The following is a 24,523-nucleotide window of genomic DNA, read 5'->3' as shown; positions in this document are numbered from 1 at the left end:
ACAGACTCCGCTAACCCAAAATAGTACCTCGGGTTAAGAACTTTGCTTCAGGATGAGAACAGAAATCGGGCTACGGCAGCACGGCGGCAGCAGGAGGCCCCATTAACTAAAGTGGTGCTTCAGGTTAAGAACAGTTTCAGGTTAAGAACAGACCTCCAAAACGAATTAAGTACTTAACCCGAGGTATTACTGTACTGCATCTCTCCAGAGGTAGGGAGCGCATCCAGCCCCACCCATTGAGCTTTCTGTGTGCACCTCTAGACTTCCTGCCATATAAATGAATGGCTGCCATTTGCTCATACGGGGGGGAAAGAAATAAAAATCACTGAACAGGCTGTACTCATGGTATTAAAAAAAACTGTATTGCTCTTTGAGGCCTCCATAATAAATGGGCTCTTGTTTTGCATACACACACAGAAAAAACAACATAAAATAGAAAATTTATGAGCCATTTAATATGGAGAAGGCAAGAGAGAGAGAGCAAAAGACATACAAAGTGAGAAGGCAGAATGCTAATTTGGTAGTGCAAACAAAAACAATGAACACAATCCAAAATCAATGAAAGCATAATCCTATGCCTATCCAGTCAGAAGACCCACTGAGTTCAGTGGACCTTATTCCTATAAAAGATTGTTTGGGACTGTATTGCTGTTCTATAAGAGGTTCCAGTCTCATCTGGCTCCCAGCATGTGGATATCACTTTATGACCAGCTGAGCTTCACGTGGTGTCCTGCTTCCTAACATCTCATCTGTCTCCTAGCATATGGAAATCAGTTTATGAGCTGGTGCGTATGGCAAACTGCCTGCTTCACAGCTCTTAGCTCCACTTCTTCGTAGGGTAAGCAATAGGTCCGTATTCCCAATGACAGGATGGTAGCAGCTTCAGCTTCAGAAAGGCTTTCCAGATCAGACAGCAAAGATCTGGGGTGTCAACAGTAGGTGTCTTTCATCTCCAAGGCCCCGATCAACGCTGGTGAGAACATAGCAGGGAACCCCCATCTCATCTACAGACGGGATGTTGCATCTCAGAGACATTCCGTCTTGAATTTCTGCCTCAGAGCTTTCTGCACGTTCTGGATCTTCTCCGTGATCACCGTGTCACTCAGATGGTCCCCAAACTTCTGCTTCAGCAAAACCCTGATGATTTTGATGCACCTCTCGTCCATCATGGGCTTAGCCTCCCGGAAGGTGTTTCCCCGCCTCCCAGTGATGGAATGGCTCTGTATATAGTCAGAACTGAAGAGCTTGTAGAGGAGTGTTTTGCATGCGGTGCTGATCTTCTGGTCAAACCGGATGGCCTCTTTGAGTTGCCCCCTGGTGTACCCATTGAAGAGTTCGGACACCTCACAGGGATGGCGTGTGGGCTCTTGCTCTTTAAAGGAGGAGGCTTCCAGGTACTGCACTTTCCGCTTCAAGGAGAGGACTTCTCTCTGGAGGCTGAGGACCATTTGTTCAAGCTGCTCAATCTTTTCTTCCCTAGAGGAGTCAAGCAACAACATGGATGGCTTAAAAAGGGGGGTGGGATAGGAGGGTAGACAAATTAATGGATGATGAAGCTATGAGACCAAACTGTGGGAGGCAGTGGAAGACAGGAGTGCCTGGTGTGCTCTGGTCCAGGGGGTCACGAAGAGCCAGACACAACTAAACGACTAAACAACAACAACAATAGCAGCAATAGCAACAAACTCATTTTAGCACTTAAGAACTGCCTTGATTAATCAGATAAAGGATCACCAGTCTAGCACTCCCTTTTAGAACATCAATTTAGAACATCAGATGTCTGGGGCACTCACAGACAGAGAATGGACATGACAGCCTTTTCTTATTCTTTGTCTCCAGTCCTCAGCACCTGGTACACAGTGTGACATTTTGCTTCTAATGGAGGTTCCATTCAGCTGTCATCACTAATAGCTATGGACAGATCCATTGTCCAAAAACATCTCTCTCTCTCTCTCTTTTCGTCAAGCCATCTAAGTCAGCTTTACTGAACCCTGTGCCCTCTAGATGTCTGAAATTAACTAGTTCAGTTGAAAGTAATGCAAAAACCTCAGAGCTACTTCTGGAAGTAGTCCTCATAATTGCCAGGTGAACTAAAGGTGAAGGACGTTCATGTTTGGGTAGAACTTTGAACACTTTCTAGTTCATCTTCACATTCATTCCCTCCCCCCGCTACCTCCAGCTGGAGGTCTAGAGCCTTAGCTTTCATTAACAAAAAGGGGGAAGTCAATTATATATTGCCTTACCCCACAAGCGCCCACTCAACCACTTTGATAAACGGAATTGGCACCACTACACGTGCCACATAGTACCCGTTCCTCATGTATAAAAACTCAGTCATTTAATGTGGCAGCACCTGCACATTGGAACTCCCTGCCTATTGAGATCAAGCATTCACCTTCACTGTACTCTTTTCAAAATAAAAAAAATTCTTTCCAGTAGCACCTTAGAGACCAACTAAATCGCCGAAGAATTGATGCTTTTGAATTATGGTGCTGGAGGAGACTCTCGAGAGTCTCATGGACTGCAAGAAGATCAAACCTATCCATTCTTAAGGAAATCAGCCCTGAGTGCTCCCTGGAAGGACGGATCGTGAAGCTGAGACTCCAATACTTTGGCCACCTCATGAGAAGAGAAGACTCCCTGGAAAAGACCCTGATGTTGGGAAAGATGGAGGGCACAAGGAGAAGGGGACGATAGAGAACGAGATGGTTGGACAGTGTTCTCGAAGGTACCAGCATGAGTTTGACCAAACTGTGGGAGGCAGTGGAAGACAGGAGTGCCAGGCGTGCTCTGGTCCATGAGGTCACAAAGAGCCAAACACGACTAAATGACTAAACAACTAAACAACAACAAGTTTGTTATTGGTATGAGCTTTTGTGTGCATGCACACTTCTTCAGATACATGCACATGAAAGCTCATACCAATAGCAAACTTAGTTGGTCTCTAAGGCGCTATTGGAATGAATTTTTAAATTTTGTTTCAACTACGGCAGACCAACATGGCTCCCCACCTGTAACTTGTACTCTTTTCAGTGCCTGTTAAAAACATTCTTGTTTAGACAAGCCTACCCAGATTCTTAGAAAGTTGAGGTAATTTTATTCTGTTTCGGTATTTTAACGTGCATCTGTTTTAAAGTATGGCTGTGATTTTTTTAATTGATTTTCGTGTTTTATCTTTTTGTAAACCTCTTTGAGGTTTCTTTATAATCAAGCGGTGTAGAAATTTAATGAAATAAATAAGTAAATTATGAAATATAAAGAAAGTTAGGAAACAAAATGAGGTGGCAACCTTCTCTGGCTAATTAGGCAGATATGAAGGTGCTGCTGTAGAGACTGATACAGTGGTGCCCCACAAGACGAACGCCTCGCAAGACGGAAAACCCGCTAGACGAGGCGCTTTCCGTTTTGGAGGCGCTTCGCAAAACGAATTTCCCTATGGGCTTGCTTTGCAAGACGAAAATGTCTTGCGAGTTCCTGCGGGTTTTTTTCCCTCCCCTTTTCCTAAGCCGCTAAGCCGCTTATCAGCTGATCCGCTGATAAGCCGCTTAACAGCTGATCGCTAAAAGCTGCTAAACCACTAATAGCGCTAATCCGCTAAGCTGTCAATGGGCTTGCTTCGCAAGACGAAAAAACCGCTATACGAAGAGCCTCACGGCACGGATTAATTTCGTCTTGCGAGGCACCACTGTACTTAGTCACACTCGCTGCTACTAAGCAATCAGTAGGAAGGAACACGAGGCATTTCCTGTATTTTCCTTGCTGAAGAGATTTGCTCTCTTCTAACAGGAGCAGTTTGCAGGAAGAAGTACAGGGATAGGAAGAAAGCAAATGGTGCATTGCACCTTTACAGCTGTGTGGCTGGGACAAATTAAACTGGGCAAGCCTGTTCTAATCTGGAAACACAATTATGAGGAAAATTTCAGCTGCTGACATTTTTATACCAGACCTTTAATTACTGGTGTGTGGCCCCTGATTGACTTTTTCAGCCTGTACTGCAGCACAGCAGTTCTGAATGTTGTGAGAAATTGCCGAGGATTTGACCCTGAGTCTGAAAAGGGTTACTCAACCCTGGCCTAAGTGTTATGATGAATTAAACATAGGGGTGTCACAGTCCACTGCTGGAACTGCCCTATGTAGTTCTAGCCAGAAGGAAAACAATAGCATTTGGGGTAGGAACCCACCTGGTAAGTAGCCGGTATGTGATTCTGAAATATTTCACTTCTCTGCCACCACGAGCAATGCTGGACACTCCAGCTAGAATCCATCCAATGGAAAAGCCAGGTGAGTTTGTGGGCCTGAAAATTGCTATTAGGTTTCCAGGCATGTCTAATCTATATCCCATTATATTCCCTCAAGTTGCTAGAAATGCAATTAGGGGCAGATGGATCTCTTCCCTGCCAGATTACCTTTCCATTTCACAAGCACTGAAGACTTTCTGAGCCACCTCAAAGCCATCCATTTCCAGAGAATTGGTGTCCTTTGACTTGTCACAGCTAGAAGAACAAACAGATAGCTGAAGCAAGTGACTCCAGAGTTCATTAAAAACAGCAACAACCCACTATCTTTAGACCAAGAGAAGATTATATGGTTTTTGTTTCATTTTGTGTGTGTGAAGTGCTGACACAGATGGGTGCAACTGGAGGCAAACTTGGGCAGAAAAGCAAATGTATTTTTCCCCCTTTTTGGTTAGTGTCCACACACACACACACACACACATCTTTCCTCCATCCAGACATGCATGAGACATTATATCAGATTCTATTGATACATTACAAGCAGTCAGAAACACCTAAGGAGGCTGCATAACAGAGCGAGAAGGGTATGTGGCCTGGGAAGGGTGTGGGGCCTAGGGAAACCCTCAAGGGCCAAACAGAGTGGCTGCCAGGACCACTTTCAGCTTCTGGATCTGAGGTTCCCCACCTGTGTCTTAGCACAACCCTCCTGCACATTATGCAGCTCACCTGCTTTCATCTCTGGCTGAGCAAAATATTCTTCTTCTCCCAAGTGTAAACAAAATCCATTCACCATATGCACATCCTCCAAGGCCTGTTTGTATATATTGACCAGGAAATGTGCACAATTACCTCTCCATAGAAGGATTATGTGCACATTCTCCACGAGGGCTGGTGAATGTGCACAGTGGCTGGTGATTATACATATTCGCCGCTCAACTTAAAATCCTCTTAACACATTTTGTCAGGAACTGAATTGCACTCCTAATTAGGGATGGGTGAATCTGTCGGTTTTGGATTCTCATTTCTCCTCTGTTAATGTTTCCACATTTCTTTGCAAAATTTGCCTAATAGATACATTCCTTCAAAGCGGTTTTCCCTTATACAATGCATTTTTGTGTTCTTTCATTAATATATGCATTTTTAGGGACACTTTACCCTAGTATATGCATTTTTGTACTTGGACGGAGAACGGCATTGCAAAATTCAGAGAAGTGCAAATTTCAAAGGTTGGCTGTGTTTCGGAAATGTGGATTACATAGCTTGGCTTTTAAACGTGAACCAAATTGAACTTCTCCCCAACCCCTACTCCTAATGAAAATGAAAATGCTTGATCTGTATACCATGACACATTTGTACAATTTGGGGGTTTTGGGGTGGGAGGGGGGATACATTACCTGTTTATGAAGATATGTTTCTGACATTGGGCCAGAGGATCATCAGACCTCCTCCTAGTTGCTATGTTATTGTAATCTAAAAAAGAAGATAGGATAAGGAAAGATTATGTAAAATTAAACAGGGCAGATGAAAAGCCCTTTGTTGTCCTAAGTGTATTTATGACCACCACATTTAAGTGATGGTCTTCTAAGGATTCAACAGCATTTAGGTACCCATTTTGATGTGTGATTTTCTGATCTATTTGACAGAGATATTGAGGAAAATATTATTATTATTATTATTATTATTATTATTATTATTAGCCGACTCTCCGATAATATTTATTTATTTATTTATTTATTTATTTATTTATTTATTTATTTATACCTCGCCCATCTGGCTGGGTTTCCCCAGCCACTCTGGGCGGTTTCCAACAAAGTATTAAAATACAGTTGTCTGTTAAACATTAAAAGCTTCCCTAAACAGGGCTGCCTTCATATGTCTTCTAAAAGTCTGGTAGTTGTTTTTCTCTTTGACATCTGGTGGGAGGGCGTTCCCCAGGGTGGGTGCCACTACCAAGAAGGCCCTCTGGCTGGTTCCCTGTAACTTGGCTTCTCGCAGTGAGGGAACCACCAGAAGGCCCTCGGCGCTAGACATCAGTGTCCGGGCAGAATGGTGGGGGTGGAGACGCTCCTTCAGGTATACTGGACTGAGGCCCTTTAGGGCTTTAAAGGTCAGCACCAACACTTTGAATTGTGCTCGGAAACATACTGGGAGTCATTGTAGATCTTTCAATAATGACAAATGCATCTTCATGCTCAGGAACCTCATATATGCTTCTATGCTCACAGGAAGCCCCTCAAATCCACAATTCATCAGTCATTTCAATGAAGGGAGAAGAGCCACAAGGTCATTCCTTTGTATGTGTTGGGTTTCCTCCTTCACATTGGGGAATGAAGCCCTTGCATGGGAGGAAATTCTGTATGCAACTCATGTGGGAGGGAAATATATGATCCTTGTGACCCATGCATGTGGGGCGAATAGCAAAAGAATCAGTATTCAAAACATAGGATTAAACTCACTCTCCAGCAGGAGAGAAGTCTCCAGTAGCAGAGTTTAAACACTTAAAAGTTAAGCAGCACTGTGAAGCGTTAGGAATGTAGGCTGTTAAATCTTTTTATCCCAATCAGTCCACTTGCAAAAAACGCTCCTCTTCTTCTAACCCGTTTAAAATGAACAGACCACACTGCGAAGTAAGTTTAAAAGCTTCATGTACAAAGCATGCCAAAGGTCAGATTCATGAATTTATCCAAGCAGCAGCAAGGAAAACACAGGCAGAACACTCTTGTGGAAACCTTTTGGGAAAAGTGTATTTCTTGAGGTTTGATGGCTCAAAACGCCACCATTTTGAGTAATACCATAAAATTGTAAATCAATGGAAAGATAATTTATGGAAGAATGTAATGCAACAAAGTTTGTTCAATTATCTGTATTCTATCAAAAGTTATAGCCAAATAACCAGAAAAAGGAAGCACAACTTGCTTAGGGTGATTGATTTCATTTGAATGTAGCCAATGAACAGGAGTGTTTAGAGAGCCAATAAGCTGTTATGAGCCATCAAACCTTGGAAATACACTTTCCCCAAAAGGTTCCCACAATTTTGGCCACTAGTGTAGCTTCAAACATATGCTCTAAGCTTGGAGCACGTCTTCCTTAATCAGTTACATGGCATGGAGTGAGAGATAACAGGAATAAGTCTTCACTTCCTCCCTTATTGGAGAAAAGGGAGAGTGACCTAGCTGAGCCTAGGACTCCAACTCTATTGCCTTAGCTTATGGGTAGGCAAACTAAGGCCCGGGGGCCGGATCCAGCCCAATCGCCTTCTAAATCCAGCCCGCAGATGGTCCGGGAATCAGCATGTTTTTACATGAGTAGAATGTGCCCTTTTATTTAAAATGCATCTCTGGGTTATTTGTGGGGCATAGGAATTCATTATTTTCCCCCAAAATATAGTCCGGCCTCCCACAAGGTCTGAGGGACAGTGGACCGGCCCCCTGTTGAAAAAGTTTGCTGACCGCTGCAGCTCCCTCATGCACTACCTAGCACTCGTGCATAGTTCTGTTTGACTGCAATTTCCCACAACTCAGAACACATGGCATACGAATTAGCGGGCTCATATACTGGGAATACAAATGAACGCAATCATCTCACATTTGCTGTACACCTGTTGCACCCTCATTCCATTCTTTGATCATAACAGATGTTTTACCTCTGGTTGCTGGGCTTGGCCTCGTTGTTCCTCTGAATACCCCAGCAGAAGATATTGTTAGGAAAGAAGGCGATACATGAAAGGGAGTAGAAGAGTGAGGAGTGGTTGGCTCAGAGGAATGGGACCTCATCATGACACCAAGGGTGCGCACCTCTCTAAGGCCAGAAGAGGTTGCAGGATCTTGCTGAGGATCAGCCTCTTCATCTTCCACAGTGGTCTCGACATCTTTATCACTGGGGCATTTCTTCAAACTGTTCCCTGGGTTCCACTTGGGAAAGGACTTTCTGGACCTCTTTGGCTGTGGTGGCCCCAGATTCTGCACTGCTGACTGATCATCTGAAATCAGGAAAAGTGCATCAAACAATAACACTGTGTGTGTTATTCTTGCTTGTACAGTGGTACCTCTGGTTGCAAACGGGATCCGTTCTGGAGTCCCGTTCACAATATGAAGAGAGCGCAACCCTCAGCTGTGCCTCTGCGCACGAGCGGGGAGCAATTCACCGCTTATGCGCATGCGCATTATGTCATTTTCCACGTCTGCGCATGCACGAGTGGCGAAACCCTGAAGTAACCCTTTCCGGTACTTCCTGGTCATCGTGGAAAGTAACCTGAAAGAACGTAACATGAAGTGGATGTAACCAAAGGTACCACTGTACAGATTTGTTGGCCAAAGAATTGCACTGTATAGCATGATTAGAGTATTCCATATTGAGAATTGCCTTATAAAGACTAGTCTGTCTAGTCCCACATTGTCATCTACTGTGATGGGCAGTGGCCTTCCAAGAACTTGAGCAGGGAACTTTTACAGCATCTGCTACCCAAACTTTTTAGGAATGTAGGATGGTATCTTACACCTAGTAAGAGCATTGGTTGATCTAGCTAAATATTGCCAGTGCAGACTGGCAGCAGCAGGACCAGCTGCCCAGCTAGCATTCTACAAGTACAGAGCAGCATGTGTGAGAGGGGCCAGGAAGAACATTTATTGATTATTACATTTGCACTCTACCTTTCCTCCAAGGTGTACATGCTTCTCTTGCTCCTCTTTTTATCCTTGCAACAAACCTGTGAGGTTGGTTAAGCTGAGAGACAGTGTCTGGCCCAAGGTCACCCAGTGAGCTTCATGGCTGAGTGGAGACCAGAACCCCGTACTCCTAGGTCCTGGTCCAACACTCTGACCATCACACTGCATGTGTGTGTGTGTTTTCTTTCCATTGGACATTTCTCTAGAGCTCTGCAGTGTCAGCATCACCCTTGACCCAGTGCCACTAACTGGACTCACACACTTCAGCCCGACTGGGCTAGGCGAGCTGGGTAGCACTTCCAGAGACCACCTTCTGCACAGGAGCAGGTCAAAGTGCTGTGGACTCACAGCTTAGAGTTGTGAGTACCGGATTCACTTCCACAAGAATACAGTCGTCGCACAGCAGAGTATAGCAGAGTCTAGCAGAGTATAAACGACTCAGAGAGCAGCTCTGTAGAATATCTTCTTTATTCTATCTACAACTATTATACACAACTATATACAGAGCTAAATAGGTCTAAGCATAAATGAATGCTGCACGACACTGAGTGTCTGCAGCTGCTCTTAGCAGCAACCTTATCTCTTTGATGTGGTGCTGGAGTGGAATAAGTAGAGAGCAGAACACCCCCCCTCCTCTCTGGAGAATCACCCGACTCATCAGGAGATTCTTGGATATGGGAGGAGTGAAATCTCCTCATGCAGCCTCCTTAGCTGCCCACACTTCCTGATATATAAAAGAAGCCAAAGGAAGAGTTATCTTCCCCAGTTTATCTCAGTTATAGGAAACTGGGAAGGCTGCGTAACAAGTGTCTGACATTTGTGTGCTTGCTGATTTTTCTTCTAAGGAAGCTGACTTCCTCTTTTAAAAACAACAATTCACAGCTATCAGGTAGAGATGCCAGTTTTAGTTTCTCCCAGTTTCTCGTTTTTCCAATCTTACATTCTACATATCTCCACTTCAGTTTGTGATTAAAAAAAAAAAGTCCTCATGAAAATACATCAGCATTTTAGTATGTGTTTCTCTTGATATACACATTTCTGCGAAGCCATTTTCTCCAATTAAATGCATTTTTGTATATTATTTTCACTACTATATGCATTTATATGCAAAAATTAGCCAAGTATCTCATGCTTGTAGACATTTCTTGGCCAGAGAATTGCACTGAATTTTGAAGGCTGTGTTTCGGTTCACATAATCATTTTGAAAACAGCAAATTCAAGTAGATAAATAGGTACTGCTCCAGCGGGAAGGTAAAAGACGTTGGCTAATGTTGGTCACATGGGAGGTAACTAGTGAAGAAAACAGCAAATTCAGTAAATCCACATTTAAGTCCCTGTTTAGGAAATTTTTTAATGCTTGAAGTTTTATTCTGTTGGGAGCTGCCAAGAGTGGCTGAGGAAATCCAGGCAGATGGGCGGGCTATAAATAATAAAATTATTATTATTATTATTATTATTATTATTATTATTATTATTATTAGGAACTGAATCTATTCCCCTTCCCCTTCATACTGTCAGGAACATGGTAGATAGCCTCCACATTTCCTCATGCTTATAGAGAAGCTCAACCAAAAATAGGGATTTTGAGGAAGTTCAGGCACCCAGGGAGGCTGCAGAATGAAGATCACTGCCGAGAAGATTTGTGGAATGAAATAAAGGACAGCCAAAAAAGTCTTTTGGCCACCAAGGAAGTAAGGTAGGGATGCCCCATCTACGAGCATTTCACGATAATTATCTCTCCCCTTTGATACAATTTTCAAGTGTAATATCTGTTCTCATTTATTAGTGTAGAATGGTAGGGGAAATGCAGAAGGAAGTTTTGGAACCATACTAATTTAGATCCTTTTTGAATTATGTTTTGAAAATTTAATACTGGACTGCCCTGAGCCCCTGCTGCACAATTAGGGACTCTGCTTACCCAACATCTCCAGCAGTTCTTTATCCTCTTGTAGCTTTTTCTCCAGGATATATTTATGCTCTGTTGGAAGAAAGGCCTTTTAATATTCATTTTTCACCTCCACGAGGGTTGCAGGCAAATCCATCCCACTGCGCTGTAGAACCGTCTTCAACTTTTGCCCAATACAAAATTTTGACAACAATAATACATGCCATTGACTTAATGCTTTGGAATACTCAAGGCAATTCATATACAGTGGATTGATTCCAAGTCATTGCATGAGCCTAATTCTGGCTTGCCCAACAAAACTTCCCCTTTTTCTCCACATTGCCACCCCTGGCCCTGGTGCAAGCCCTCCCCACCCCCAAATCTGCTCTGAGGGTTTTCTCACTTCATTGGTGCATATTTCTGGTTGATTGAGGCACAGGGAGAATTATAAGGATGGGAAATTCCATATGCACAGTGATTTCATTGGATCAATTCATTGTTTCAGAATTCCTCAAAACAGGCATGAAATCTGCCCATTTTGCAGATGAGCAGACTACAGTCAAGAGACAGAAGCATTCCAAAGGCCCATCCAGTGAGCTCATAGCAGTGGCAAGATTTGAACTAAGGACCTCCTGATCTGGTTCATAGTTGGTCTTCTGCAGCCCAGCTTTAATGGATATTTACTTGGAAGTAAGTCCTACCAGGTCCAACAGGGCTTATTCCCAAGTACATTTGTACAGAACCACCATTTTAAATCACTCTGTGACGCTAGTTATCTTCCAGGATATATTAGGAAATTTCTACTCAAATTTTGAGGGAAGCAAAAAACATTTGATTAATTGTGGGGAGATGGAGCCACACTTTTCTGGGCCTGCAGTGAATGCTGGTTGTTAGTCAAGCTGTGTTGTGGATGTAAGGGATGCACAAATCTCTTAGATGTATATATCTCCATTTTTTCCAGACTTAAGCTCAGTTCACCACGTTTGCACATGTTCGTAATATTAAAAAATCAGCATTTTTGTCCTCATATTCCCTAATATATCTATTTTTGCAAGCAATTTCCTCCTGATATAATGTATTTTGTATACTATTTATATTAACACGTGTATGATTATTCTCAAGGTTTGAAGCAGCTTAGGCTGAGAGGCAGAGACTGGCCCAAAGTCACCCAGTGAGCTTCATGGCTGAGTGGGGATTCGAACTCTGGTCTCCCAGGTCCAAGTCCAACACTCTAAGCCCACTGCCATGCAGTTCGGCACACTTTCCCTTAATGTGCACATTTTTTGTTCCCTATTTGTGTTGGAGAACAGCATTGCAAGGTGTTATGTACTGAGTTGAATAGGATCCAAACTGCAGCAGTCTGATTGGTCCTAGAACAATGCAGCAGTATGATTGGTTAGCAGGAACCACCCAATCATGTTCCAGATAGAAGTGAATCCACAACCTGATTGGCTTACAGTAGAATTCCGGAATTAGCCAATCATGTGCATCCCATTGTGTAAATAATGTATATAAAGCAGATACTTTGAGGGGACATTCATTCATTCCTCCTCACCACTATGAGCTGAATAAAGAGCATGAAATCACTTTGCGACTCTGAGTATATTTCACAATGCTTGGAGAAGTGCAGATTTTAGTTGTGTTGCGGTTCACATGCTGCAAATTGCTAAAACCAAACGTATCCTGCATCCCTAGTGGATGGCATCCTTTGCTCCCTTATGGGCACAGGATGTCCTGTTGAGAGTCCTGGGCTGTTCAAAGTTGATAAGACCTGGAAAAAGAGTTTCAAAGTTTTGGGGTTCTTTCCTCTTTGAGCAGATCAACGGAGGAACTTCTGAGATCTTGGAGAGCGAATAGAACAAATTTTCAAGGCAGTACCTCCATAAAACCCACCCATTAATGGAAGTGTGTTTATTTGTTTGTTATTACAATAACGTAGCTATGTAGTGAGTTCTGCTTACCGCTTATTCCTTCCACGATTCCCCAATACAGACCACTGAAGCCTGGGCATCGGGCCAGAACTTGCTCCCCAGCCTCATAGAGGTGGAAGGGTTTCCGTGGTTCCTTGATGTTTTCAATGTTGATAACACGGCTTCCGTCTGGCCAGCTGATGAGAACATAAAGCTTGGCAGCCATTGGCATCTGGATCACTTAAGATAAGAAAGAAGAGACAGGGAAGATCTGAGGGAACAATTCACATGTCTCTTTCTTGAAAGGAAGAAAACCACCTGTTAATGCATTATGAGTTGGTACTCTAAGCTTTCTGTAAATGGCTAGCAAACACTTTACCTATTGGCACATGCCTACAGAGTTTGAAATCGAACCAATGGAGAGTTACAGCGCCTGCTGTGGCTGTAGAGACATGTTTTGGGAGAGACATGTTTTGTTGCAGCCGGGGCAGATGCTGTTGCAGATGCACCTTGACATTTCTCCTCTCTACATTCCTCCCAGCGGTTTTTGTCAGTTTTTAAATGTATATGTTGTGTTTTGAATTTTTAACTGCTTCTGATTATCCTCTGTGTGAATCGCCTTCAGATGGCGGTTTAGAAGGCAATTAATAATAATAATAATAATAATAATAATAATAATAATAATAATAATTTATTTATACCCCACCCATCTGGCTGGGTTTCCCCAGCCACTCTGGGCGGCTCCCCATCAAGTATTAAAAACAATACAGCATTAAATATTAAAAACTTCCCTGAACAGGGCTGCCTTCCGATGTCTTTTAAAAATAGGATAGCTACTTATTCCTTTCACATCTGAAGGGAGGGCGTTCCACAAGGCGGGCGCCACTACCAAGAAGGCCCTCTGTCTGGTTCCCTGTAACCTCACTTCTCACAATGAGGGAAACACCAGAAGGCCCTCGGTGCTGGATCTCAGTGTCCGGGTTGAACGATGGGGGTGGAGACGCTCCTTCAGGTATACTGGACCAAGGCCGTTTAGGGCTTTAAAGGTCAGCACCAACACTTTGAGTTGTGCTTGGAAACATACTGGGAGCTAATAAATTAGCTGTGATCATCATCAGAGTTCAAGGGCATATCTGGAGTTAGCAAAATTAAAGGATATAATAAGGCATAAATCTAAAACTATGGTACAGAAACAATGGGAATGCTTAAATGAATATTTACACAAACAGGGATTGTGGTTGTGCTTAGACTAACCTTGTGAAGAGTACATAGAATACAAAGATTAGATGGGCTATGAAAGAACTTAAGGAAAGGAAGTAACTGAAGAACAGATGTAAAGGTGAATTAGATAACCAAGAGACGTGTCGTGAATGTGGTGGAATTCTTTTATAATATTTTAACTAGGATTTATATATTGCAATGTTTGAAGTATGAATTTGGAATTATTGATTATGAAAAGTATTCTTCTTCTTTCTTTCATCTCTTTCTTCTATTTTTCGTCTTTCTTCTTTTCTAGTCTGCATTCTGGAAAATTGTGTAGCTAAATGTTTTTATATATGGTTCTTTTTGGAACATCTAATTAAATTTAATAATTTTTTTTTTAAAAAAAGAGTTCAAGGGCACATTCCAGCCAGGCAAAAACAGCTGAGGGTGGGAAGCAGTACCAATGAGGGGTGTGGCCCTGGGGATAAGGGGTGTGTCTGAGGAGTGGGAGTGACCTGGGGAGAATCCTGAGAACCAGGTAGAAAGGGCTAGAGGGCCACATTTGGCCACCAGGCCTGAGGTTCCACATCCTTGAATAAAGAAGGCTAGACACCATAGACCAAATATGGTCCCTGCCTAAAGAAAGGACCAGGCTTAATGGAGGCTGCTTAATTCTATTTTGCTTAATTTTTATTGAGCTTAAAGCCACAGAAATGTTGATCTAGGGCATACATCTCATGGATCTTCATGGGTTTTTTACACAGGACAATGAAACCATCAACACATCTGATATTATATGGTTCATATGAACATTGAAATCAATAGTCTTACCTTCTGTCCCATTGCTATGTGAGATGTCATGGACAGCTGCAAGACGCTGGGCCTTTTCAGTGGTGGCACTGTGGAAAGTCCTCCTGATGGAGAATCACCAGGCTTCCCCTCTTTTTGTCTCTAGGCATCTACTGAAGATCTTTTCAGAAAAAGAAATCAAGCTTTTTTCATTTTTTAAAAACTACCTGTTTGTTTGTTTGTTTGTTTGTTTTGAAACCATTTTATTTGATTTTACAAATATAAGTTTATGTCAATACCAAATAGGTATCCATATAAAGAGATTTCTCTGAATCTTGAGCCTTCCCTCCCCATCTCCTCCTATCGTCAACATTTTCAGCTACATTTCATAATCTGTATTTTGTATCCATCCATATTATCCATAGTATTTGTTACATTACAAGTGAAATTAAAATCCTGCTAATGTTTTCATCTGCTTACAGTGGTCTCCTAAGGAAATGATAATTTTTCCCCAATTCTTTTAAAAAGTTTTTGTCCTCTTGGTTCCTGAGCTTTCCAGTCAGCTTTGCCATTTTGGCGTAGTCCGTCAGTTTGGTAAGCATTTTTCATTATTAACAACCTGCTGGTTGTATGGGTTGCATTAAAACTGCTATTTTAGTGCTGCTATTTTCTGTACTATTGTTCTCAGGACTGGCCTAAACAATGATAGATATCAGATGTGAAAACCTAAATGATTTTCACCACACAATCAGTGTGGAGTGCTATAAAGCTGGCCAAGTTATGTTGGTATCTGCGCCAGAAAAAGCTCACAAATGCCTTTCCCTGGGAGACAAATATACAATAAAAAAACAACTTTTTGCTGCCCTCACGTGACACTCAAAATCAGCTGCCTGAGGAGGCTGCCTCACTCTGCCTAAAGAAAGGACCAGGCTTAATGGAGGCTGCTTAATTCTATTTTGCTTAATTTTGATTGAGCTTAAAGCCACAGAAATGTTGATCTAGGGCATAGATCTCATGGATCTTCATGGTTTTTTTTTTACACAGGACAATGAAACCATCAACAAATTATAGGACACATGTATGAAGGCAGAAATGACCCATGATTTAATGCGGTTACAAGGATGCATAAGGATATTTTTGAGCAATGACAGTGCTGGAAGGCAGAAGGCCCACTATTTTTACAGCTTAATCAAAAAAGACAAATGTGATCTGTGATCTGATGGAGATTTGGGGAATGAACTTCTGGGGGAAAACCCATGAAAGTTCAATTTTACTGGATCCAATGTGTGTGCGTGAACATGCCCCCCTCCTTCCTAACTTTTGTGCCACCCCACTTTCTCTCCCCTGCTGTTAATAATAATAATAATAATAATAAATAATAATAATAATTTTTATTTACCGGTATATCCCGCCCTCCCCAGCCGAAGCTGGGCTCAGGGCGGCTAACAACAATCAAAATAATCCAACATTCTAAAAACATTCATTATAAAATTAATTAAAATCAAATTAAAATCAAATTTATGGCAACCATTAAGCAGAATTCTGTGCAGATTGCCAGAGGAGGGGGTCAGGCTGTGCCCTGACCAAAGGCCTGGTGGAACAGCTCTGTCTTGCAGGCCCTGCGGAAAGATGTCAGGTCCCACAGGGCTCTAGTCTCTTGTGACAGAGCGTTCCACCAGATTGGAGCCGCGGCCAAGAAAGCCCTGGCTCTAGTTGAGGCCAGCCTAACCTCTCTGTGGCCTGGGACCTTCAGGATGTTTTTATTTGCAGACTGTAAATTTCTCTGTGGGACATACCAGGAGAGGTGGTCCCATAGGTGTTTCCTCCCTCCCAGTTATTTTGTTTTCCTCTCCCAAGTCTCCCAGATCACTGCCCTTCCACTGGCTCAGTCTATCTGTTCCCCATTTTCCGGCAGCCATGATGGGCTATCAGGGAGAAGACAGTTAGGCATCAGGTCTAAGAGATGCAGGACAGAAACTGATCATTCCCTTTCCCACTCTCTAGAGTCTGATGTTGTTCAAATTAGCCTTCTTGATTAAAAGCCTCAATCTAATTTAAACATTGCTCAGTCCCGCTCCAACAAAATCTTTTAATTACCATCCATGTGGAAACGTTCGTTACGGAGATGTTAAAATTCTGCACATACCCTCACTCCCCCGGCCACAAACTGATGGTCCTGAAGCTCCTGTTTACGCATTTTGCAGTAGCTGTTTTTGCTCAAGCATCTTTAGACCCAGACCACAGGAAGTATTAACCACTGGGAGTATACCCTGCAAACAAATAGCTTTTCTTCTCTGGATCAATGCACCAGTGCAACCACAGAAATCGCAAAAGGAAAGCCCCAAACCAAACCCTCCAGCTGAGATGGCAAATCTTTTTAAAATACTGATTTAAATCTTCTAAAACTACTTGCCTGAATTACACACTGCCCTCATTTGTGTGGGTTGCGTGTGCTCTGGGAACTGGAGGATGTGTGTCAGTGCATACGCAATGCATTTGCAAGCCATGTGTTTGCAAGCTGCATGGCCACCAATCCAATCCACAAAGGCCCCAATTCTGGCTTTACATGGAAATTTAGAAGGGTGAAAAAAATGCTCCCCCTCAAACTCAACACCCCATTTGCCTATTGATTCCAACCTTCTGCTTTTAACCAGCCACCAATTCATAAAAGGTTCTGTTCTCTTATTCCATGACAGCTAATTTCACTCCCTTTGGTGAGGGACTTGGCCAAAAACATAACATCTACCACAGGGATGGGCAACTTGTGAACCTCCAGATGTTGTTCATCAGCCCCGGCCAGCATGGTCAATGATGAGGACTGATTGGAGATGCAGTCCAGCAATAAATGGAAAGTCATAGGTTCTCCACCAATGGTCTGTTGGATTGCCTGTATCAAAATGCTTATTGACACTTGGAAAGAATCCTAAAACTCTGTGGGTCCCCAAAGGAAGAGAAAATTATTGGGTAGCTTTGAGGAAACAAGGAAGAGAGATGGTGAGGGAAGACCATGCTGCTGCCAAGGTAAATAGTGTACCAACCTGAGATTTCAGTTTCTCCATTTTATATGTAGTTAACAGTGTTTTTCCTATTTCTTCAGTGTGGGTTAGAAGGGTCTAGGACGCTGAACTCTCCATGTGAATTAAGGGCCCCCAAATGTTTGAATGCAGAACACAGGAGAGATAAACGATCCTTGCACATGGTGGACAAGATTATGTGCGCTAACCAATGTTCAGTCTGCTTTGGTGCGAGACTCGTGCTACATATGCTCTGGTCTTTGTCTGGCTTGCTTCATAGCCCAAAGCTCCCCCAAATACCAAGGAGCCACTTTGTTGGAAAACGCCCTGGGGTACCCCTGCAGCCCCCGAACTCCGAGCATCCTCCAGTATGCACAGCTCTGGAAAAGGCATTTCCTTCTTCTCCAGTGCGCTTCAGTGACATATATCAAATGATATATGCACACTAATCTTCTAGTTTAACACAGCAAGAAGAGTGAGACACCGTAGAGCTAATCTACGTTTTTATTTACACACTATATACAAACAAAGGATTCATGGTGTCCTTTCTCTCCAGCTCCGAGAGAAGAACAGGCAGAAGTACAGTTTTGTTGTTTAGTCGTTTAGTCGTGTCCGACTCTTCGTGACCCCATGGACCAGAGCATGCCAGGCACTCCTGTCTTCCACTGCCTCCCGCAGCTTAGTCAGACTCATATTTGTAGCTTCAAGAACAGTGTCCCACCATCTCGTCCTCTGTCATCCCCTTCTCCTTGTGCCCTCAATCTTTCCCAACATCAGGGTCTTTTCCAGGGAGTCTTCTCTTCTCATGAGGTGGCCAAAATATTGGAGCCTCAGCTTCACAAAAGTACAGTACAATAGCTAATACAGCGGAAGAGATAAGACTGTCTTCCATTCCCACACTCTTCCCTGACAGGCATGTGTTTTACACCAATCTCATGTGCAGCATTGGAGGCATGAAATTCTAACACACTTAGCTAACACAAGAGAGGCACAAGAGAGATTGTGTAATCTTCCCATTTCTTCTTGCCATTTCATAGCAAGAACAGGACTTTGATGGGATCATAAGCTTTCTCTGTTGCAAAATCCCTCAAAGCATGCAGGGATACTGTACATCAGGTTCCACCAGTCTCTGAGAGTGGGTTATCCAAATTGGCCCTCACCCTTATAGGGGAGAATTGCTGCTACCTCTCCAAACTTTGACAGATAATGGTCCAACCAAGGAAAGGGAGTGCATGTACCTCTACTCCATCCCTCATATCACTTGGGGTAAAGACAACATCAAGGGTAGTCTGCCCAATGTGTTGGATCAATGACCATTTGAGACAGCCCAAAGGTTGTCATGGAGGCCGTGAAGTCTCACGCCTGCCCAATGTTGGAGTCATCCAGAATTATCATCATAGGGTTCTCCAACATGACACCAGAGACCTAAGACTCCATCCAGGTACGAAACATTATTACATATTCCATCCAGGCAAAAGCATTCATGGAAGGAGCAGAGCCATAGCTGTAAACATTTCCATTTTTTTAAAGGGAAATTCCCTTATTCCAAATAGGATTCCTCGCAAGAAAAGGGAAAAGTTGACAGCTATGAGCAGAGCTGGGATCCTGGGGGCATAGACCTGTGGATGGGGGGGGAAGGAAAGGGTTGTGGATTGGGAAAGGCTCTGAAGGCTATAGAAAAATAGGGCCACATTTGGTTTTCAGGTCTGAGGCTCCCTACCTGTGTCCTATAGAATAACTCTTATCACTAGGAATCTTCTCCAAATGCTCAGCTGAAAACAGATTCCCTGCAATTTCAAGCATCTCTTCTAGCCTGCCTTCTGGAACAACAGAGATCAAGCCCACTCCATATTCTGCATGACAGCTCTCCAGATATTTGAAGGCAGCTATCAGTTCTCCACTTAATCTTCTCTCCTCCAGGCTAAACGTACCCAGCTCTTTCACCTGCTCTTCCAGAGACAGACCCATCACCATCCTGACTGAATTCAAATTAAAAGGATTTTATGTATTTTATTTCTCTTACCCAGTTTCCTTTTGCACTGGCTGCTCTTGCCTCTCTGGGATGCTGCCTTAGAAACACAGGAAACTGTTTTATATGGAAGATTTTGGGTAGGTAGTTCCCATTTCTGGAAGATGGGCCATTTTCTTGTTCTGAGTGGGATTGCACACCTGTCAAAGGAGCAGGTATGTAGCTCCTGGGCACCTCCTGGGCTCCTTGCCATTAGAAGACCTCAGTGGCTACAAGTGTCTTTTGCCAGTTTCACCTGATACACCAGCTATGTCTGTCCACATCTAGATCAGGATAAATATGGTCCATGCATTAGTAACCTCAAGACTGGATTACTGCAATGCACTCTTGCCACAAGTTCCACAGTACTACAGTACTAGGGTCAGGCTTGGGTTGACAAGCCCTGATGCAAGAGGAGGGAAAGCTGGGGAAAACAGTGGGAAGGGATGGATGGTGAGGAGCTGAGCTACAGAAGGGAGCGCTCCTCTTTCTACTCAGACTTCAGTTGCTTGTGGTGAGGGATCGAGGATGCTTGGCCTCCCTCCCTTGCTTTTCTGCAAAGTGGACTACCTCAGTGGGGGACTCAGGAGGGCTCTGTGCAGCCAAGGGGTGAGCCAGAACCAGAGGTGGCAATGACTGAAGAGGAACCTGAACAGAAGAGCAGATCCACCCAGCCCAAAGAAGCACACTTTTGCAGCCCCCTACATTCTTGCAGGATGAGTGAGCCTTGTGAGCGAGCACACCACACCTCATCTTTAAAAGCTTGGTAAATGGGGTGTGGAAACTGGTTGGGACATCTTTGTTGCTTCTGCTCAATTCTGAACTTCTGGCCCTTCTTGTCACTTCATTGTGACATCAGTGGATTGGCAGATGAGTGCCCTTGCCCACCTGTCAAACCTGGCCCTGGAGTGGGTGGGTGGGTAGGGGAGTAAACAATACAGCTAGGTAGCCAGATTCAGCTCCAATGCCGCAGATTTCAGAATTCCACCAGGTAGGTTTTGGATTCTGTGGAATGGTCCAACCATCAAATTCAAGGTCAGAAACGGGCCCTAGATTCATCAGGGCCCATCAGAAAGCAAGCTCAGAACCTATCAAAAACACAAGTAAACTGATGCCCACAGCATATGTTTCCGATGTGCTCAGCTACCTCCTGACAGCAGCCATGCTTCATTAATGGTCCAGGAGAAGGGAGAGCACCACAGTGGCAGTTGCTAGGCAACCACATCCCACATGTAGGATGCAGAAATAGCGCCAGGCCAGCGCTGGAGCTTGCAAGTGTTTCCTAAGAAAGTTGGTTGGGGTCATTCAGCAGATGGTTGCAAACTGTCCCTTGCTCCCAAGAGCATAGTCATTTCCCAAGGTTCCAACATTTACCATAAACAGAGACATCATTTGCTTTTTCAAGTCTGGGAGAGATTTTTTCTTCCTGCCAGACACTGCATGCATTTTATGATACAAATAGTATCTTGACCATCATGCGTTAGTTGCAGGGAAAGAACCCTGCCCCACTAAATATTTACAATAGGATGTGCAGAATCCCAACCCCTTGAGAAACGTTGTGATTCTCATTGAAATGTTCTGGTCCTCCTTCATAAGTTGCATTTCATACATAAGGCTAAAACAGGGAGATGGAAGGGGGATGTCCTGTGGTTCTGCCCCCAGTGTGACTGTTCCTACTATCAGGCACCTGTAGACTTTATCTTCAGACCATCATTGGATGTCCAAAGGTCAGGATGGGCGGAGCCCTGCTCCCTTCCAGATGTTCCTGAACTGCAACTCCCTTGAGCCAAATGGTCAAGGATAATGGGAGCTGTACTCCAGGAACATCTGCAGGTTCCATCACATGTTGTTGGACTACAATGCTCAATAGACCAAAGCAACATGGCCAAGGTCAGAATGATGGGATTTCTAGGCTAGGAACATCTAGAGGGCACCATGTTCAGGAAGGCCACCTGGTTAGATGTGGGGAAACTTCTAAATTGAGCCTCTGATCCTCTCAAGTTCTCAGAGCATGAATCTCAGGATAGGTCTATTAGTCATGGTGGCTAAATGGAACTTCCAAATTCAGAGGTACCACCAAATACCAGCTGCAAGGGGAAAATGCCAAAGGAGGGCTACTGCCTTTATGCACTGCCTGTGGGCTTCCAAAGACATCTGGCTGGGAAGAGAATACTGGATCAGACAGACCTTTGCACTCTACTGCTTTTCTTGAGTTATCCAAACTTGCCTTTCAGTTATGCCTTAGAAGAATATTGGTGGCAGATGACCTGCCCAAGTAGAAAGCTTCAGGTTTTATTTTGGGCAAAATGAGAAACAGGAGCTGGGTGGGAGGAGAAACAAGTCTATGAATTGAATGCCAGGGCAGCCGTTTGTGTGTGTGTGTGTTGATACTGCTCAGCCTTGAGAAGCCATAACCAGCTTTTCCTGCCCCCTGGACTATAAGTGTCATTTGAGCTTGGGTGCCCTTAATTTCAGAAATGAAGTTGTTTCCAGAAGGTTTCTTTGGGTGGGGTTGGGGTGAGGGTGGGGAGGCAGGCAGGCAGCTCCCACAAAACCATCTCTTGATGGTATCAGGTGGTTTGGAGTGCTAGTCTCTCTGAGGAGATTCCCCCTGTTCAGTTTTTAGTTTCAGGATAGCAATGAGCCAACCAAGTCATGCACCCAACACCCGAGAGAGAGAGAGAGAGAGAGAGAAGGAGAAAGAGAGAGAGAGAAGGGGTGGGTGGGGGATGAGAGGGAATTGAGAGGAGAAGTCCCACGGCCATCAAAAAAGTAAGAAGTACAAAGTCCTTGCCTGCTTTCCTTCGGAGTCTTCTTCTCTCAAAATGTCTGCTGAGGGTAGAAGTGGAGGTTGCCTTCCAGGTCTCCTTCTCCTTTCATCACCACCGTTCTTTGATGGGCTTCCTTTTGTTTGCAACCCCCTGCTCGCCCCAAGCAAAATCCCACCCCACCACCCTGAGATATAGTTACAGCCCCACTGCCCTCCTCAGACCTCCACCCTCACAGCTGCAAAACAAATAGGTCTTTTGCTTTATTACAAACCAGCCCCCCCCCCAACAAACCCCAAACACTTCCCTTATGGGAAGGAACAACAGAAAAACCGAGCTAAGGACAAAAAAGAAAAGAGAGATGGGGGGGGGGATGAAATCTTGGCTGAGCAGAGGGGCTTCTCCTCCACCTCCTCCTCCCCCCCCCCTTTCCGCAAAGCATGAATAAACCTTGCATTTCCATGAGTTATTCATGAATAATTCATGGCTGGGGTGTGGTGTGGGGGGGAAATGCATGATTAATTCAGGTTCATGCATTATTCAGGGATAATTCTCGAACATTCCTGGTTAATTCATGTTTGCCGAGGGAGCGGGTGAGTCACATCGCTGGCGCTCGGCTCCCCGAGATGCAGGGAGGCAGCGAGGGAGGGGTGCGCCCCCATGGCAAAGTTGTGTCAAGGGATGCCCCGAAATATTCTCTTGGAACCTTCTGAAATATGACAAAATAAGGAAGGGTGGGTGGGCTGTTGTTGTTTTCCCAGCTTTTCCTGGGTCCTCGGGGGGAGAAAGAGAATCTTACAGGTGACAGAGAACCAGAATTGTGAATTCCTAAGGGATGACTCGCAGCCTCTTCTAATGTGTTTTTGGGGGGTTGCAAAATAAATAAATAAAATAAGAGCCTCTTTGACCTGCAAAAGTGGCCGTCCGCTCATTAGCATCTCTTGCTCTCACTCTCAGTTCATTTCCCCTGCTCACAGTGGCAACATCCACACAGGCCAGTCAAATGGGATGCCCAAGGCTGAGATGTTATTTGCATCATGCAACACCTGGATGGCCGTGGAGCCAGTGCCTACGCGTGGATGTGTAGGAAACTGCCGGCTGCTAAGGCCAGGCCTGCTGCTCCTGTCGGTCCTTTCCCCTCGAGCAAGATGGCACCTTCTTTTCGCACTCAGAAGCAACACGCATCCTGCAAACAAAATACCGATCATAATGCCAGCAAAGATTTACAAGAACAGAGCAAGCTTGCTAACAAAGATATGGGGAGGGAAGGCTTGGCTCTGTCATCAAAGGATGCTGCAAAAGGAGAATCTATGGGCCTGTGCTACTCCAGGTTCCAACTTGACTGTGGCAGCTTCAGTGGGGGAAGAAAGATTTTCTTTGGAAGCCAATTTTTGCAAATATTTGCTTTTTTTTTTTGTCCTGGGTTCCCATGCAACCAGGGTAGTAGGTTGCAGTGGGGAGAAAGATCACTGCTGTAGATGAGAAGGGTTAAGAAGGCTGAGGAGATCATGGATCAGGCCTGTCATCTGCTGATGTTTGTAGTCAAGTTTGGTATCCATGCTTTGCCAGTTCATTTCTCTCTCCCTCCCTCTGCCCTAGTGTTCCGGAACCCTAATAATCACACAGATGAGGAATTTTGCCAGATGCAATTCCTCAAATTCTTCAAACACGAGGATGGGGAAAGCAAAACAGATGGGAAGAAGAAGAGTCTGGATTTGATATCCTGCTTTATCACTACCTTAAGGTGTCTCAAAGCAGCTAACCATCTCCTTTCCCTTCCTCCCCCACAACAAACACTCTGTGAGGTGAGTGGGGCTGAGAGACTTCAGAGAAGTGTGACTAGCCCAAGGTCACCCAGCAGCTGCATGTGGAGGAGCGGGGAAGCGAACCCGGTTCACCAGATTACAAGACTACAACTCCAACCCTGGCATCCTCTATTTTTGCTCATGATTGCCAGTACAAATCTGGCCCAAATCTGGGAGAATTGGCTAACCACTAGGACAAATGTATGGAAACGCTGCTAATCCTAAATTGCAGCTACAACAAA

The 24,523-nt window shown here is 44.1% G+C and overlaps 1 protein-coding gene across 2 annotated transcripts; it reads right to left on the bottom strand.

Moving 5' to 3' along the window:
• Window positions 1–439: 439 nt before the first annotated feature.
• LOC309372994 (uncharacterized protein) lies at window positions 440–22,924 on the bottom strand. 2 transcript variants are annotated; one of them, XM_081917144.1, is made up of 8 exons: window positions 22,503–22,924; window positions 14,729–14,867; window positions 12,746–12,934; window positions 10,818–10,877; window positions 7,879–8,214; window positions 5,630–5,705; window positions 4,407–4,493; window positions 440–1,476 (listed from the first exon to the last, which is right to left on the bottom strand). In XM_081917144.1, exons 3-8 carry the CDS (start codon window positions 12,924–12,926, stop codon window positions 1,026–1,028), a joined length of 1,191 nt encoding a protein of 396 aa, XP_081773270.1. In that variant the 5' UTR covers window positions 12,927–12,934; window positions 14,729–14,867; window positions 22,503–22,924; the 3' UTR covers window positions 440–1,025. The 2 variants fall into 2 exon arrangements, with proteins under 2 accessions (XP_081773270.1, XP_081773271.1); XM_081917145.1 differs by lacking the exon at window positions 12,746–12,934.
• Window positions 22,925–24,523: the final 1,599 nt, after the last annotated feature.

This window comes from Podarcis melisellensis (genome assembly GCF_964234715.1).
Source record: "Podarcis melisellensis genome assembly, chromosome: 6".
In the NCBI taxonomy this organism is placed as follows: Eukaryota; Metazoa; Chordata; class Lepidosauria; order Squamata; family Lacertidae; genus Podarcis; species Podarcis melisellensis.
The sequence above is the reverse complement of the archived record's forward strand: the minus strand, read 5'-3'. Positions and strand labels throughout refer to the sequence as shown.